At 50.9% G+C, this 15,268-nt stretch overlaps 2 protein-coding genes across 5 annotated transcripts in view; one reads left to right on the forward strand and one right to left on the reverse strand.

The window, feature by feature from the left end:
* CPT1B (carnitine palmitoyltransferase 1B) overlaps window positions 1-4,472 on the forward strand; it is a 33,353-nt gene extending 28,881 nt beyond the window's left edge. For all 4 annotated transcript variants that reach the window (XM_028746555.2, XM_077935422.1, XM_077935423.1 and 1 more), the window contains 4 exons: window positions 639-791; window positions 997-1,110; window positions 2,503-2,595; window positions 4,087-4,472. In XM_028746555.2, coding sequence (XP_028602388.1) covers window positions 639-791; window positions 997-1,110; window positions 2,503-2,595; window positions 4,087-4,176 — 450 coding nt within the window. In that variant the 3' untranslated portion in view covers window positions 4,177-4,472. The remainder of the gene's footprint in view (window positions 1-638; window positions 792-996; window positions 1,111-2,502; window positions 2,596-4,086) is intronic.
* Window positions 4,473-8,048: 3,576 nt separating this feature from the next.
* Window positions 8,049-15,122, reverse strand: LOC114605933 (struthiocalcin-1-like). The gene is made up of 6 exons (XM_028747644.2): window positions 15,029-15,122; window positions 12,780-12,867; window positions 11,289-11,386; window positions 10,546-10,683; window positions 9,250-9,364; window positions 8,049-8,331 (listed from the first exon to the last, which is right to left on the reverse strand). The coding sequence occupies exons 2-6, from the start codon at window positions 12,844-12,846 to the stop codon at window positions 8,270-8,272; spliced, it is 480 nt and encodes a 159-aa protein (XP_028603477.1). The 5' UTR covers window positions 12,847-12,867; window positions 15,029-15,122; the 3' UTR covers window positions 8,049-8,269.
* Window positions 15,123-15,268: the final 146 nt, after the last annotated feature.

Consider the following 15,268-nt stretch of genomic DNA (forward strand, 5'->3'; position numbering starts at 1 on the left):
GACCATTAGGTCCAGTTGCAGACGACTCTGGGGTTGCGGCACTCATCTCGCTTTACTGGCCGAGGGAGACGGCGTACAGCTTCCAGGTCATGTGGCCAGCAGCACTAAGCCGCTTCTGGCGAACCAGAGCAGCGCACGGAAACGCCGTTTACCTTCCCGCCGGAGCGGTACTTATTTATCTACTTGCGCTTTGAGGTGCTTTTGAACTGCTAGGTTGGCAGGAGCAGCGACGGAGCAACAGGAGCTCACCCCGTCACGGGGATTCGAACCACTGACCTTCTAATCGGCAAGTCCTAGGCTCTGTGGTTTAACCCACAGCGCCATCCGCACCCCGCCAGGAGAATACAGTCTGCCTAAAAGCATCCTAGATTACTTAAACTAAAAGGCTAAAAGTAGCCTATCAAAGCTTCCCTTTTAAGCTGCAAATGGATGCACTGCCAAACTCACAGACGTAAGAAAGGAAAGATAATATATCTCCTCTATGCACATCCCTACAAACAATAAGTGTGAAAATATATCTGTGTGGTACTCCAGAAAAAAATAATGTTGATGTCCCGAGTTCTGGTGTCGGCAGAGAGGGAGGAAAACCCTTTTTCTTCCACCCGCTTCCTCCATAATTTTCCGATTCCCCCTTGCAGCCGGCCGAGTCCCTTCGGCTCTTCAAGGTGGCGGCTGAGAAGCACCAGAACATGTACCGGCTGGCCATGACGGGGTCTGGCATCGACAGGCACCTCTTCTGCCTCTACGTGGTCTCTCGCTACCTGGGGGTCGACTCGCCCTTCCTCGCTAAGGTGACGCAGCTTGGGGCTTTGGCCACCCTCCCCACCCAACTGGACTGGGCAGGTTGAGCCTCGATGCGCAGCCAGGGGCTCCCTGCGACTGGCGTCCCGCGACCCCTCGCACGTCCAGCGAAGGCTGCTGACCCAGGTGCTTTTGCAGGGATGTGGGTGGGAGGTGAAACCGCCACTCACTCTGTCCCCGCCCTGCTGCCCGTAGGTGCTGTCTGAGCCCTGGCGCCTCTCCACCAGCCAGACCCCCCAGCAGCAGATCAAAATGTTCGACATGGAAGCCAATCCGGACCACGTCTCCTCAGGAGGGGGCTTCGGCCCAGTGAGTAGGAGCTGTGGAAAAGACCGGGGGAGAATGGGAAAAGGCTTTCTGGGGACCCCGGGGTGGGTGGAGGGGAGCAGGGGGCAATGGAGGTATTTAAAAGTAAGAGCCGACGTAGCTCAAATAACTGCTTGGCATGTAGAAGGTTCCAGGTTGACTCCTTGACATTCCCAGGGAAACCTGGGTGGCCCATTTCTGGGGGACATGGGGCAGGCAGGTGTGGGGGACTCCCTGGTCATGAATGGAGCCCCTGAAGGACCAGGTGTGCAGCCTGGGAGTCATTTTGGACTCACAGCTGTCCATGGAGGCACAGGTCAAATCTGTGTCCAGGGCAGCTGTTTATCAGCTCCATCTGGTACGCAGGCTGAGACCCTCCCTGCCCGCAGACTGTCTCACAAGAATGGTGCATGCTCTGGTTATCTCCCACTTGGACTACTGCAATGCGCTCTATGTGAGGCTACCTTTGAAGGTGACCTGGAAAATACAACTAATCCATAATATGGCAGCTAGACTGGGGACTGGGGGCTGCCACCAAGACCACATAACACCAGTCCTGAAAGACTTTCATTGGCTCCTAGTACGTTTCCGAGCACAATTCAAAGTGTTGGTGCTGACCTTTCAAGCCCTAAACCCAGGGGTCAGCAACCAGTTTGACCAGCCCCCGAGCCTCCCCCGAACTGAGCCTCCTGCTCACGTGTTGCGCTAAACAGGAGCGGCACAACGCGGGGACTTGCTTCCGTGGCACCGAAAACTGTGCATGCAAAAACACTGAAAATTGTGTCTGCGCAGACGCAGAAAATCCTCTCCGGCCCACGGAGGGATCTCTGCAGGACCAATCCGGCGCAGGCAAGATAAACCTTGCTGACCTCTGCCCTAAACGGCCTCAAAGGCCCAGTATACCCAAAGGAGTGTCTCCACCCCCATTGTTCAGCCTGGACACTGAGTTCCAGCTCTGAGGGCCTTTTGGTGGTTCCCTCCTTGCGAGAAGCCAAGTTACAGGGAACCAGGCAGAGGGCCTTCTCGGTGGTGGCACCCGCCCTGTGGAATGCCCTCCCACCAGATGTCAAAGCGATAAAGAACTATCTGACTTTTAGAAGATACCTAAAGGCAGCCTTGTATCAGGAGGTTTTCAATGTGTGATGTTTTATTATATTTTTATACATGATGGAAGCAACCCAGTCAGATGGGTGGGGTACAAATAATAAATTTGTTGTTGTTGTTGTTGTTGATAGACCCCAGGAAGCTGGCATTGAAATGCAGGCATCCTCTGACATCTGCCGGTGCCACTAGCCCCTACTGCCCCTCTGCCTTTAGTGCACTTTCCCTCTGGTGTGGAACTGGCCACCCCACTTCTGCCGTGGGCCTCAGCGCCTCTCCCTCTTCTCCCTGCAGGTGGCTGACGACGGTTATGGCGTCTCCTACATCATTGCTGGAGAGAACCTGATCACTTTCCACGTCTCCAGCAAGTTCTCCAGCCCTGAGACGGTGAGCGTGCCTGGGGAGGCAGGGTGGGTCTGCAGGGTTGGGGTCTCCTGGGGGCTACGGGGATGAAGCCCGTTTGGGAAAGTGCCTTGAGCATCCCTTTGCTGTCCAGGACGGGCCCTTCTCTCCCTTTGTTATAAGAAGAGTCTGCTGGATTCGGCCAATGGCCCATTTAGTCTGGCGTCCTGTTCTCATAGTGGCCACCCAAGATGCCTGTGGGAAACCTTGTAAGCAGGATTCGAACGCAAGACGACTCTCCCCTCTTCTGGTTTCCAGCAACTGGTTATTTCAGTTGCTGATTCAACTGCGGAGACAGAGCATAGCCTTATGATCCTCCATGACTTTGTCTAATCCTCTTTTGAAGCCATCCAACTTCGGGAGGCCATCACTGTTTCCTGCAGCAGTGAGTTCCATAGTTAATGTGCGGCATGAAGAAGTTCTTTTATCCATCCTGAATCTTCCAATGTTCAGCTTCGCTGGACTTCCACAAGGGAGAAAAACATCCATCTGCCCTCTTTCTCCTTGCCAAATATAATCACATACAGTGGTGCCCCGCAAGACGAATGCCTCGCAAGATGAAAAACTCGCTAGACGAAAGAGTTTTTCGTTTTTTGAGGTGCTTCACAAGACGAATTTCCCTATGGGCTTGCTTCGCAAGACGAAACGTTTTGCGAGTTCTTGCGAGTCTGTTTCCTTTTTCTTAAAGCCGCTAAGCCACTAAGCCGTTAATAGCCGCTGAGCCGCTAAGCCGTTAATAGCCACTAAGCCGCTAATAGAGGTGCTTCGCAAGACGAAGAAACCGCAAGACGAAGAGACTCGCGGAACGGATTAATTTCGTCTTGCGAGGCACCACTGTAATCCTCTATCTGTCAGCATTGCCCTTGAGCCAGTGCCACCAACTGGACTCATCCACTTCAGCCCTGACTGGGCTAGGCGAGCTGGGTAGCACTTCCAGAGACCACCTTCTGCACAGGAACAGGTCAAAGTGCTGTGGACTCACAGCTTAGAGTTGTGAGCACCAGATTCACTCCCACAAGAAGACAGTCGTCGCACAGCAGAGTATAGCAGAGCATAAACAACTCAGAGAGCAGCTCTGTAGAATATCTTCTTTATTCTATCTACAACTATAATACACAACTATGTATAGAGCTAAATGGACTCTAAATGAAAATGCTGAACTGCACTGAGTGTCTGCAGCTGCTCTTAGCAGCAACCTTATTTATACACACGATCTCTCTCTAACACTCAGTCTCTCTCTCTCTTTGATGTGAGGCTGGAGCGGAATAAGTAGAGAGCAAAAACCGCCCCTCCTCTCTGGAGAATCGGCAGAGAACATCAGCAGATTCTTGGATATGGGAGGGGTGAAATCTCCTCACTATCATGTCGCCTCTCTCTTGCTAAAGTCCCAAATGCTGCAACCTTTCCACCCGGGGGAGTATCTCCACCCCCTTGGTCATTTTGACTGCCCTTTCCCAACTCTCTCTTCTTCCCCAGGACTCCAAGCGCTTTGGGAAGAACATCCACCAAGCGATGCTGGACATTGCAGCCCTGTTTGAAACGCCACCCAAGAAAGTGGCCGACTGAGCTTGGACTGGGCTTCCGATGGCGGTGACCCCTCTGTCCTGGGCCCACTCTGACCGGAGCCACAAGGAACACACACACACACCGGCCAACTGGCTGCAGAGCTGGCTCCTTCCTGGCAAGCGGAAAGCAAGAGGATGCTTCTGGGCCCCACTGCCAGCTGCTGCCCCCCCCAGCCTTCTCTGCCCGGAGGAGGCACCCCATGGAGGGACCCCAGAGGCTGGCGGGAGACGGGCAAGAGGGTGGGGCAGGGTGTATTTACGATGTCACTCATAAAGGAGGAACACTTTTGGCTGTGGGTGCCTGGCGCTGAGCCTGTTTTCTAAGCTGCTCTGTTGTAGGTGTCGCTTAAGAGGGAACAGGGAGGGGGGCAGAGGAAATGGAAGTTGGGCGGGGGGTGGCAGGAGCTGGGGGCTCCCCCTCAGCTTATTTCTTGGGTGGTGTGTGCATTCTCAGGGCCCATCCCTCTCCAGCCCCGGCCAAGCAACAAAGAATGGATCTTTCTCTGAAAAATCGCAGGCTTCTTACTCCAGGTATTGGTCTGCAGTCATAACCTCCTTGCCGCATAGCTGCTGGAGAACAGAGGCAAAGCCTTGCTTTGAGGGCTCAACTGCACTTCCTTTCACACTGACCCCTTTGTGTTGCAAAGAGAACGTCAGCAGTGTCTGGGCAACGCGATGCCATGTACACATGCAATGAACAATCTTTTATATATAGACTACATATAGAATGTATGTAAATGAAAATGTCCAGTGCTGTGGAATAGTGCTCATGTAATAATGTAGTCCACAGCATTGGATATTTTCATTTACATACATTCATTCGAAATAAGATGGGTTCATGAAGCAATTCTATATCCTCCCACCACGCTGACGAAGAATTCTAGTAGTCAATATCCAGAATCACTGTTCAGTGTTGGACATCATATTTGCTGAAGACACAAAGCTTCACAGCTTGTCTGTCATTGTATAAAGTCTGGTAAAGGTAAAGAGACCCCTGAGCATTAGGTCCAGTCGCGGACGACTCTGGGGTTGCGGCGTTCATCTCACTTTATTGGCCGAGGGAGGCGGTGTACAGCTTCCGGGTCATGTGGCCAGCATGACTAAGCCGCTTCTGGCAAACCAGAGCAGCGCATGGAAACACCGTTTACCTTCCCGCCAAACCTATTTATCTACTTGCACTTTGACGTGCTTTTGAGCTGCTAGGTTGGCAGGAGCAGGGACCGAGCAATGGGAGCTCACCCCGTCACGGGGTTTCGAACCGCTGACCTTCTGATTGGCAAGTCCTAGGCTCTGTGGTTTAACCCACAGCGCCACCCGCGTCCCATAAAGTCTGGTACCTCGCTTCATTTAAAGATTTCCAGAGACTTTGAGACTAAAGATTTCATTTTGTACTTGTTATGGTTTGAAGGAATTCTATAAAAGATTGTTTATTGCATATGTACATGGTCATCGTGTTGCCTACTCCAGGTATTGGTTAGCAGTAATAACCTCCTTGCCACATAGCTGCTGGCGAACAGGGGCACAGGATGCCACCTTGCTTTGGGGGCTCACCTGCACTTCTGTTTTCCCGGGGAAAACTTCTAATCTTTGCCGCTGAATTGGAGCAAGCAACCATCAGGGTTTCCCCAGATGGACATTTGCTCTGATTTAGTTCCAAAGAGCTGGCTTTCCAGGGGAAAGCAGCGTGGCAAACAGGAAACCACTCGGATAGGAAAGGCAGAAAATCCCTGGGGCCAGTGCTTTCTGGGCAAGCACAATTGGACATGTGGCACAGCCCCTCTGTCTGACCAATGGTCTTTCTTGCTCAGTATTGTAACAGAAGTCGGGCGCCAACTCTCTGCAAGACTCCAGGAGGTTCCTAGCACTGTGGTTCCTTTGGAGTCCTGAGACATGGCAGAGACTGTCATAGCTTCAAGAAATATGGTTTCTTCACCTATTTGCACCTTCAGCCTGCATGGAGGGGGTCCAGATCTCACAGCATGGTCATTTCAAGAGGGGCTTGTCCCCTACCCTACTGCAACCTTAGAGTCCAAGGCATCTCTCCCAGCCAGCCTTCAGCCAGCCTACCCAAGATGGATCCCAGTCTTTTCTCCCCCATCTCTTTCCCAGAACACCTTGCTCAACAACCTTCTTGGCAACCTTCCAAACCCCCCAGTCTATTGGCTAAACAACCTTCTTTTCCACACTCAGTTACGTCGGCAACCTTCCAGACCCCCCCAGTCTATTGGCTATTGGCAACACATCCTTGGAGCCAAATTCGCAAGGCTGGACCCAAGTCAACAGCCTTGCTCAGGGAGAGGAGGAAGGGGGCATAGAGGGATACCCTGGCCCTCGATTGCAGCACTGGCCCTTCCTGCTCTCATCCACGTTGAAGCTGCCTAATGGGTCCCAGTTTCTTAGTGCCATGAAAACTCAGCTGAATCCGAAAACTTTAGAAAGAAGTGTTCATCTCTGAACCCCAAAGGAGGCAGTTTTTGAGCATCCCTGCTGGGAGAGCTTTTTGGAGATTATTTCCAAGTCTTGGGTTTGACTTAAGCAGCCCAGTCGTCCGAATGCTTACACAGGAGTAAGTTGCACTGATCCCACCGGGGCTTCCCAAAGAGTCTTGCAGCCTCCCCACACCCACCGAACATTTTTCTTGGCCAACACTGCCAGTCCCTTCATCTTTCCTCAAAGGATTTGCCGCTGGAGGTGTGCTGAGCTCAGGTCAGATCTTAAGGTGGGCATGAAGACGGGGCTGGCATGAGGGAGCTTCTCCGAAGAAGGGGCAGGTAGGGCGAGAAGCAGGCCAAGCCCAAGAACTGTGTCACACAACTGTGGATTGATTGCCCAGCGAGGGAAATGGGGAGGGGAGGTCCTCTGGGCTTGGCACATCCACTGTGGATGCTGTGATTCTGGGCAGCTGCATCTTCTACAGGCCTCCCTTGGCTGCTGCCAGGAAGTGATGGCTTCATTTTCCATTGGCAATGGAACCCTGGGCTGGTGTGGCATCAGATGCCCTGACTGCATCACCTTCATCTATCTTTGTGTCTCATGGATTTCCACAACAGTTCCCCATGAACATAACATCACCACCCCCTCTAGGCTATGGAAGAAAAGATCTTCTGCCACAGTTGCAGGAGTGATTCCAGGAGGTGCCAAAGACGTTTCTGGTGGAGAAAGATACCAGGTTTCCAGGAAACCGCCACCACCTCCTGTACCAGCTAGAGGCCTCCCTTCTTTTGCCCGTTTCCCCAAGAGTGCCATTGTCCATACTTTTCGCTGCCCCACTGAGAGATGAGAACGACCGAAGCCTTTTCAGATTTGGGGCTACCTCAACTGCCTTCTTGACCCTGTGCCACACTGTCTGCCCTCTGCAGCCCTGCCTCCTCACTCCTGCAAGACTTATTTTCAGCTATGCTATCGTTTTAGACGTGCTGGGGAAAAGTCTCCCCGTCCCCTGAAGGCCACACAGCAAACATGCCCAGGGAGGTTGTGGGTGCTCCTCCTTCCTTGGAGGTTTTTAAGCAGAGGTTGGGTGGCCATCTGGCATGGATGGACTAGATTAGGGGTCAGCAAACTTTTTCAGCAGGGGGCCGGTCCACTGTCCCTCAGACCTTGTGGGGGGCTGGACTATATTTTTTTGGGGGGAATGAACAAATTCCTATGCCCCACAAATAACCCAGAGATGCATTTTAAATAAAAGGACACATTCCGCTCATGTAAAAACACGCTGATTCCTGGACCGTCCACGGGCCAGATTGAGAAGGCGATTGGGCCAGATCTGGCTCCCGGGTCTTAGTTTGCCTGCCCATGCTTTAGAGGGTCCCAATTCCCATGTATCCCCTTAAAAAAGCATAGCCCCCCCCCCAGGAAATGAACGGAGACGGTGCATTCTACATGCTCAAGAGAAGTTTATTGCGGCTTCTGTGCTGTTGCCTGCACAGAGCAAGGGAGCTGGGGGGGGGGCTGATTTGAGAGAGGGAGAAAGGGGATGTGTAGTGGGGGTCTGTGCAGGGCTGGAGACAGGAGACCGGGGTCTCCAGGCACCCGCCCAGGGCAGATTGTGTTCTGTGCTGAAGCTTCCGGGATTCCTGCCCACCAGGTGTGCTTGTCTACACCTTGCAGACAAAGGGGTTCCGGTCGTAGCAGGAATCGTTGTCCCACAGCATGAACCCTGGAAAAGGGGAGAGAGGGAGGAGTCAGTCCTGGGAAACCTGCCCAATAAGAATATCCGAAGAGCCTGTTTTTGCAGAGGCTGAGCACATGCCCCAAAAGTGTTGGTGTTAACCTTGAAAGCCCTAAATGGCCTCGGTCCAGTATACCTGAAGGAGCGTCTCCACCCCCATCGTTCAGCCTGGACACTGAGGACCAGCGCCGAGGGCCTTCTGGTGGTTCCCTCACTGCGAGAAGCAAAGCTACAGGGAACCAGGCAGAGGGCCTTCTCGGTGGTGGCGCTCACCCTGTGGAGCGCCCTCCCACCAGATGTCAAAGAGATACAACTAGGCAGCCCTGTTTAGGGAAGCTTTTAATGTTTAACAGACCACTATATTTTAATACTCTGTTGGAAACAGCCCAGAGTGGCTGGGGAGGCCCAACCAGATGGGTGGGGTATAAATAATAAATTCTATTCTATTCTATTCCAAAAGGAAAACATGCAGGACCTGAGCACCAGAGCTCTGGGATTCAGCAACTGGGATTCAGAAACCTTGCTGCCTCTGACCGGGTAGGCAGAGAATAGCCACTGTGGCCAGTAGCCATGGCTAGCCGTCCCCTCCATGAATTGGTCCCTCTTTAAAAAAGGACTGGGTTGCCTCTTGTGGCAGCGAGTTCCATAGCTCATTCCTCTCCCATTCACTGCAGACCCTGTGACAAACATGCACGTTGCCACAGGAACCCACCTAACAAATGTCGCATGGCCTTTATATTTCCATTTGTGTCACACCCCATTGAATTCTCATCACAACAGCCTGAGGCAGGGAGTTCCGCAGGTTAACAGTGCCAAGCGTGAATGATTCCTGCCGTGAGCACTGCCTGGTGCCCAGAACAGAGCCACCCTCCTAAATCCCTCTCTCTCACACACACACTTCCTCACCTGAAGACTCGTCCAGGGCAGCACAATGCTCGCCTTTCAGGGCAGGATAGCTCTTGTACTTTTCCCAGGCTGTGTAGCTCACGGGGCTGCCGTCTGCCCAGGCCCAGGTGGTGCTCTGCAAATGGGGAAGATGAGAAATGTATCTGGGAACCGGGATTTGGAACATTTAGGGGCCGAGATTTCAGAAAAACCCAGCAAGGCGCCACGTAACATTTTAAAAAAATAAATACAACAAATTCATAAATAAATGCTCCTTGGTAGAAAGAAACTTATCTCAAAGGACTCTGTGAATAACACCATTTTTTTAGACGGCATCTAAAAGAAGGTAGGGATGTCAGCCTGGATAGCTCAGCTGGTTAGAGCGTGGTGCTGATAACGCCAAGGTTGCAGGTTTGATCCCCGTATAGGACAGCTGCATTGCAGGGGGTTGGGCTAGATAATCGCCAGGGTCCCTTCCAACTGTACAATGTGAGGAGTTCAGCCTACACACGAGTAGGACCCTGGCAGAGACACATGTCCGACTGGCATGTCCCCTCCCTCCTGGTCGATCGTTCGGGAGCTTCAAAAGCTTTCTTCAGCCCGAACATCACAGCGACCGATGCCAACCGACACCGGCACACTTAGGGATCCGCAGAGTTTGCGCAACTTGCGTAACAGACCTCAGCATTTTGGCTAATCTACTTTATTTACATATAAACACACACGGAGCACTGCAACATGGCTCCCTCTCTCTCTAGCATCAGACAGCAAAGAGAAAAAGAACAAAGGGCAACAGTCCCACTTCACAAAACACAGTAACACAAACATCCTGTTTTTGTCACTTCCCACTCTGTGGAGTCAAAACATACACCGCCATGTGAAAGACAACAATCCCATGACTGCAAATGTGGAGCAGGAATTCTAACATACAATGTTATGGTTCGCACTGAACTTCCCCTGGCGGGGAGTTCCGCAGGACAAAGCCTCCCACACCAAAGGCTTGGTCCCTAGTAAAGGCCGACCAAACCTCAGGGGCTGTGTGGGGAACCCCCAGAAGTGCCCTGTCAGAGGATAACTGTGTTTGGGGCTGTGGAAATTCTGCATTCAGGTGAGAGCCTGAATTCTCCCTTCCAGCAATTTCTCAGGTGCTCTGGCCTCTCCCGCATGGAAACACGGATGCTGGGACGTCAACATGTGCCACAAGCAACAGCGGCATATGGGGGTATATTCCTGAATCGCAGGGGTTGGACTAGATGACCCTCGGGGGACCCTTCCAAGGCTATGATTCTTTGATGGGCAATGATGCTTCGCACTCACCCTGCCAGGGATGGAGAGACCGAACCAGACGTCGTCGTCGTCCCACCTCTGGGCCTGCTGCAGGAACCTGGCCACGGCGCTGTGCTCATTCCTGTCCAGAAGGGAGGCCAGGTGTCCCCCCAGGCGCTGGCATTCATTCTGGTCAAGGGAGGGGAAAAGGTGAGTCCAAACTATTCAGAATACTGAGTAATGTTCTGGTTGCCTTACCTCAAAAAGGAGTTGGAAAAGGTTCAGAACCAAAATTATCACTGGGGTGGGGAGACACCACTGTGGGGAAAGGGGGCAGAGTTTCGGACTTTTTAGCTTATAGAAATTTGATAAATACAGAAATTTAATAAATACAGGGGAAAGGGTGCAGAGTTTGGGACTTTTTAGCTTATAGAAATTTAATACAGTCGTATCTTGGAACTCAAACGCCTTGGCTCCCGAACAAATTGGCACCTGAACGATTGAAACCCAGAAGTGAGTGTTCTGGTTTCTGAACGGTTTTCAGAAGCCAAACGTCCGGCATGGCTTCCGCTGCTTCCGATTGGCTGCAGGAGTGTCCAGCTAGGTTGGCAGGAGCTGGGACAGAGCAACGGGAGCTCACCCCGTCGCGGGGATTTGAACCGCTGACTGGCAAGCCCAAGATGCTCAGTTGTTGAGACCACAGCGCCACCCGCATCCCTCTTGCTAGCAGGACCCACAAAGGGGGAGGGCTCCCTCCCACCCCATCTTGGGGGGAGCCCTTTTACGCTGCTCACCTCCGCATGCTGCCAGGACACCTCCTGGGGGAAGTAACCGTAGCATTTCCCCTGGAAAGACAGCCAGTTGTTGGGACATTGTGCAGCATGAACACCTCCTGTGTGGGACACAGAGCGTCATCATGAGAGATACAGAACCCCCTGGTTGCCCCCCATCCTAGGAGAGAGGAGGACAGGGAGGGGCACCTCTGGGTAGCGTGCCCCATTCGAATGGTGGGCACAAAGGGTCTGGGCTGCAGGCTTATTTGCTTATTTGCTATTCTTATTTTATTTTATTTATACAGTGGTACCTCGGGTTAAGTACTTAATTCGTTCCGGAGGTCCGTTCTTAACCTGAAACTGTTCTTAACCTGAAGCACCACTTTAGCTAATGGGGCCTCCTGCTGCTGCTCCGCCGCCAGAGCACGATTTCTGTTCTCATCCTGAAGCAAAGTTCTTAACCCGAGGTACTATTTCTGGGTTAGTGGAGTCTGTAACCTGAAGCATATGTAACCTGAAGTGTCTGTAACCCGAGGTACCACTGTATGCCGATCTTGTTAGTGTTTGTTTTATAAAAAAAATGGTTCTGACCTCCCTTTGTCACCTCAGCCTGGTCCTTGGACCCTTGTCGGCATAAAAGAGTCCACGAGGAAAGTGTCCTTGCAGAGTACTTTCTGCTTTTATTCTTAAAAGTCTTTCTGCAAAAGCGACTGACCAACTGTATACACATCAACACTACTAACTTTCACTAACCAACCATTAACCAACCCAACAACAAACTAACATTTCTCACTCTATATATACAACTAGGTGCAGATCTCCAGATTGAGACTCGAGGTGGACAAATTAAAATGACACAGTCAAAAAGCTAGGACCAAAACTCCCAGGCAACTCTGATTTCTTGCCCCATCAGCCTTTTGGGAACGGACTGCTTTTAAGGAAAGCGCAGCCGCTGTGTTGCATTTATTGCAATGATCTGTATGTTTGGCTAGATCTCTCTCTCTCTCTCTCTCTTACACACCAGTATACACATATATACTATCAAAGTTTAATTGCTTTTTAAATTATTGTCCTCCCCTCCCCAAGGGGGTTTTAGCTGTGTTTATTTTTATCTGTAAGCTGCCTTCTGTTAGGGGAAAAGGCAGGGTATAAATTCATCACCACCACCACCATCATCATCAGTGCTTTTTTCTGGGGGTACACACGGCTACGCAAACCCCTAAACATGTTGTGAATCTTTGTACTTTTGTCCATTTATTTTCCCTGATTTGAACTATAAAAGGGTGATTTTCTTGCATCAAAATGAGTTCCCCTAAACATTTCTTAAAGAAAAAAGCAGGAATAATAATAGTAATAATAGTAATAGTAATAATAATAATAATAATAATAATAATAATAATAATAATAATAATAGGCACTGGACGAGGATGATCCCCTTGAAATCTTCAGGGTGCAAGAGACGGGGTGGGGCGGGGGTTCATGCATCCTCATTGGGGTCTCTGGAGAACTCACCACTCATGAAGGGTCCAACTACTAAGCATCCCAGGAGCCCAAGGCTGAAATAGGAAACCAGACCCATCTTCTTGCTTCTTCTTCAGCTCTGGGAAGGAAGAGAGAGAGGAAGAGGAATCAGGAGAAGAGAGGAGGGCTCTGCGGTCCTTGCCCATTCAGTGCCAGAAGCAGAAATGTTTGGAGACAACCTTGCCATCCCTGAGCTGACTGCCTGGGGTGGCCAGGTCTGTCTGTTTCTTTTGAAATAATAATAAAAAAAGGTCTTATATATACAGTGGTAACCTCTGGTTACGTACTTAATTCGTTCCAGAGGTCCATTCTTAACCTGAAACTGTTCTTAACCTGAAGCACCACTTTAGCTAATGGGGCCTCCTGCTGCTGCCGGAACATGATTTCTGTTCTTATCCTGAAGCAAAGGTCTTAACCCAAGGTAATATTTCTGGGTTAGCAGAGTCTGTACCCTGAAGCGTATGTAACCCGAGGCACCACTGTATAATAAATGTTCATAAATGTACCAATGTCTGGAGCAGCACAGGAAGACCTTTCTGAATCCATTCTGACTCCCTGAAATCATTTTGACTCCCAAACTGACCAAATGTTTTCTCTGCAAGGAGGGAGGAGGTGAGGGAACCTTCCCATTGTCTCAGGAATTGGGAAATCACCATCTCAAAGGAATGGCCAGACTACCAGGAAAGGCCATCAGATAAGGCACTATCAGAAAACCTGCCAGACAGGAAAAACAAGAACACTCAAATTTCTGTTGTAGACCACCTTTTCTATGATGTAGGTATGATATATCTGAGGAGTGGTCTTGAGCTCCAGGGCAGGGAATTTAAAATGTCTATATAAAGGCAGGCACACCTTTGTTCTGGGTCCTCCTCCTTTCCTGCGTGTAAGGGGAGCACCCTGTTGCCACAGTTCAATAAAGATCAGGCTTACTAGCTGCTTTGCTTCTCGATATTCTCTGGTTGGCCTCTGTTATTTTCTCTGATCGATGGAGAACCTACAAAGGACTCTATATGGGCTCGTGTTCCCCATAAGGGAATAAGGGCAGATTTTTTTTGTTTAATACACTTTGTAAGCATTTGTATGCCTCTGAGTACTTCAATAGCATCTCGGAAGCCGGGCCAGCCCTTGTCAGGGATTCTCTTGCTGCGATTCCAAGGGGTTGGACTAGATGTCCCCTGGGGGTCCCTGCCAACCCTACGATTCTATGGTCTCATCCAGACTTGCTCTTGCTCCACCTCTTTCCCTGGGAGAAACCTGATATTTACCGTTGAATCAGAGCAAACAACTACAGGGTTTTCTCTGAACTGACATTTGCTCTGATTTATCCCTATAGAAGGGACGCAGGTGGTGCTGTGGGTTAAACCACAGAGCCTAGGACTTGCCAGTCAGAAGGCCGGCGGTTTGAATCCCCGCGATGGGGTGAGCTCCCGTTGCTCGGTCCCTGCTCTTGCCAACCTAGCAGTTTGAAAGCACGTCAAAGTGCAAATAGATCAATAGGTACCGCTCCGGCGGGAAGGTAAACGGTGTTTCCGTGCGCTGCTCTGGTTCTCCAGAAGCGGCTTAGTCATGCTGGCCACATGACCTGGAAGCTGTACGCCGGCTCCCACGGTCAATAAAGCGAGATGAGCGCCGCAACCCCAGAGTCAGCCACGACTGGACCTAATGGTCAGGGGTCCCTTTACCTTTACCTATCCCTAAAGAATAGGTTTTCCAGGGGGAAGCAGCGGGGACAGGGCAAAGCCCTTGTGCTTTCTAGGTGCTGCTGTTCTGCTGAGCACCTACTTGCAAGGTGCCAACAATAGGCCTGGCAAGCGCAGAAAGTTTCCCTTCTGTGCATAGCTGTCAACCTCCCCCTTTTTTCCGGGAAATTCCCTTATTTCAGCACCATTTCCTGCTGCTTCCCACTGCTATCCTGGATTGTTAAATATCCCATAGACTGTCCCCGGGACAGGTGAGGCTGCTGATCCCTTATTTTCGAGGCTGCTGATCCCTTATTCTCAAATCTGAAAGTTGACAAGTATGCTTCTGTGTGAGCTCTTTGGCTCAGCATTGGGTGCCAAATTTGCTCAAAGGGGCTAGCAAATCTCCGGCTAAAGGTCTATGATTTTTTTTTAAAAAAAAGGAATAAAAATATTAATCCTCTGCCAAACATCAGTTGGCTAAACCCACCGATCAAACAAGGAGAGCTTGCTACTTTCTAGCGTAAATGAGAAAAGGAAGAGGAGGCAGATGAGACTCACCTGTCCGTCTTTTCCCCAAGGGAGGCGATTCCAGGTCAGCCAATGGAAGGGACCGGTGGCTTCTGCTGCCTTTATACCCCTCCATCTGGGGAGATCCGGCTCTCTGCAGGACATGTGGCAGATGTAACCCAAATGCCCCCACCGCACCCAAAGCAAACAAGAGATTAGAGAGATTCAGCAAACCGGACAGACAGGGATGGCCCTCTTATCAGAGAGATCAAAGGCAGGAGCTGGAGATGA

Source organism: Podarcis muralis, chromosome 10 (genome assembly GCF_964188315.1).
Source record: "Podarcis muralis chromosome 10, rPodMur119.hap1.1, whole genome shotgun sequence".
Classification (NCBI taxonomy): domain Eukaryota; kingdom Metazoa; phylum Chordata; class Lepidosauria; order Squamata; family Lacertidae; genus Podarcis; species Podarcis muralis.

What these genes read in the sequence shown, in the direction of transcription:
- LOC114605933 (XM_028747644.2), bottom strand. Translation starts at nt 12,846, where the DNA reads ATGGGTCTGGTTTCCTATTTCAGCCTTGGGCTCCTGGGATGCTTAGTA. An exon ending in AGTTGGACCCTTCATGAGTG is followed by an intron (nt 11,387 to 12,779) that starts GTGAGTTCTCCA and finishes TGTCCCACACAG; the next exon opens with GAGGTGTTCATGCTGCACAA. An exon ending in TGTCCTGGCAGCATGCGGAG is followed by an intron (nt 10,684 to 11,288) that starts GTGAGCAGCGTA and finishes TCCCTTGACCAG; the next exon opens with AATGAATGCCAGCGCCTGGG.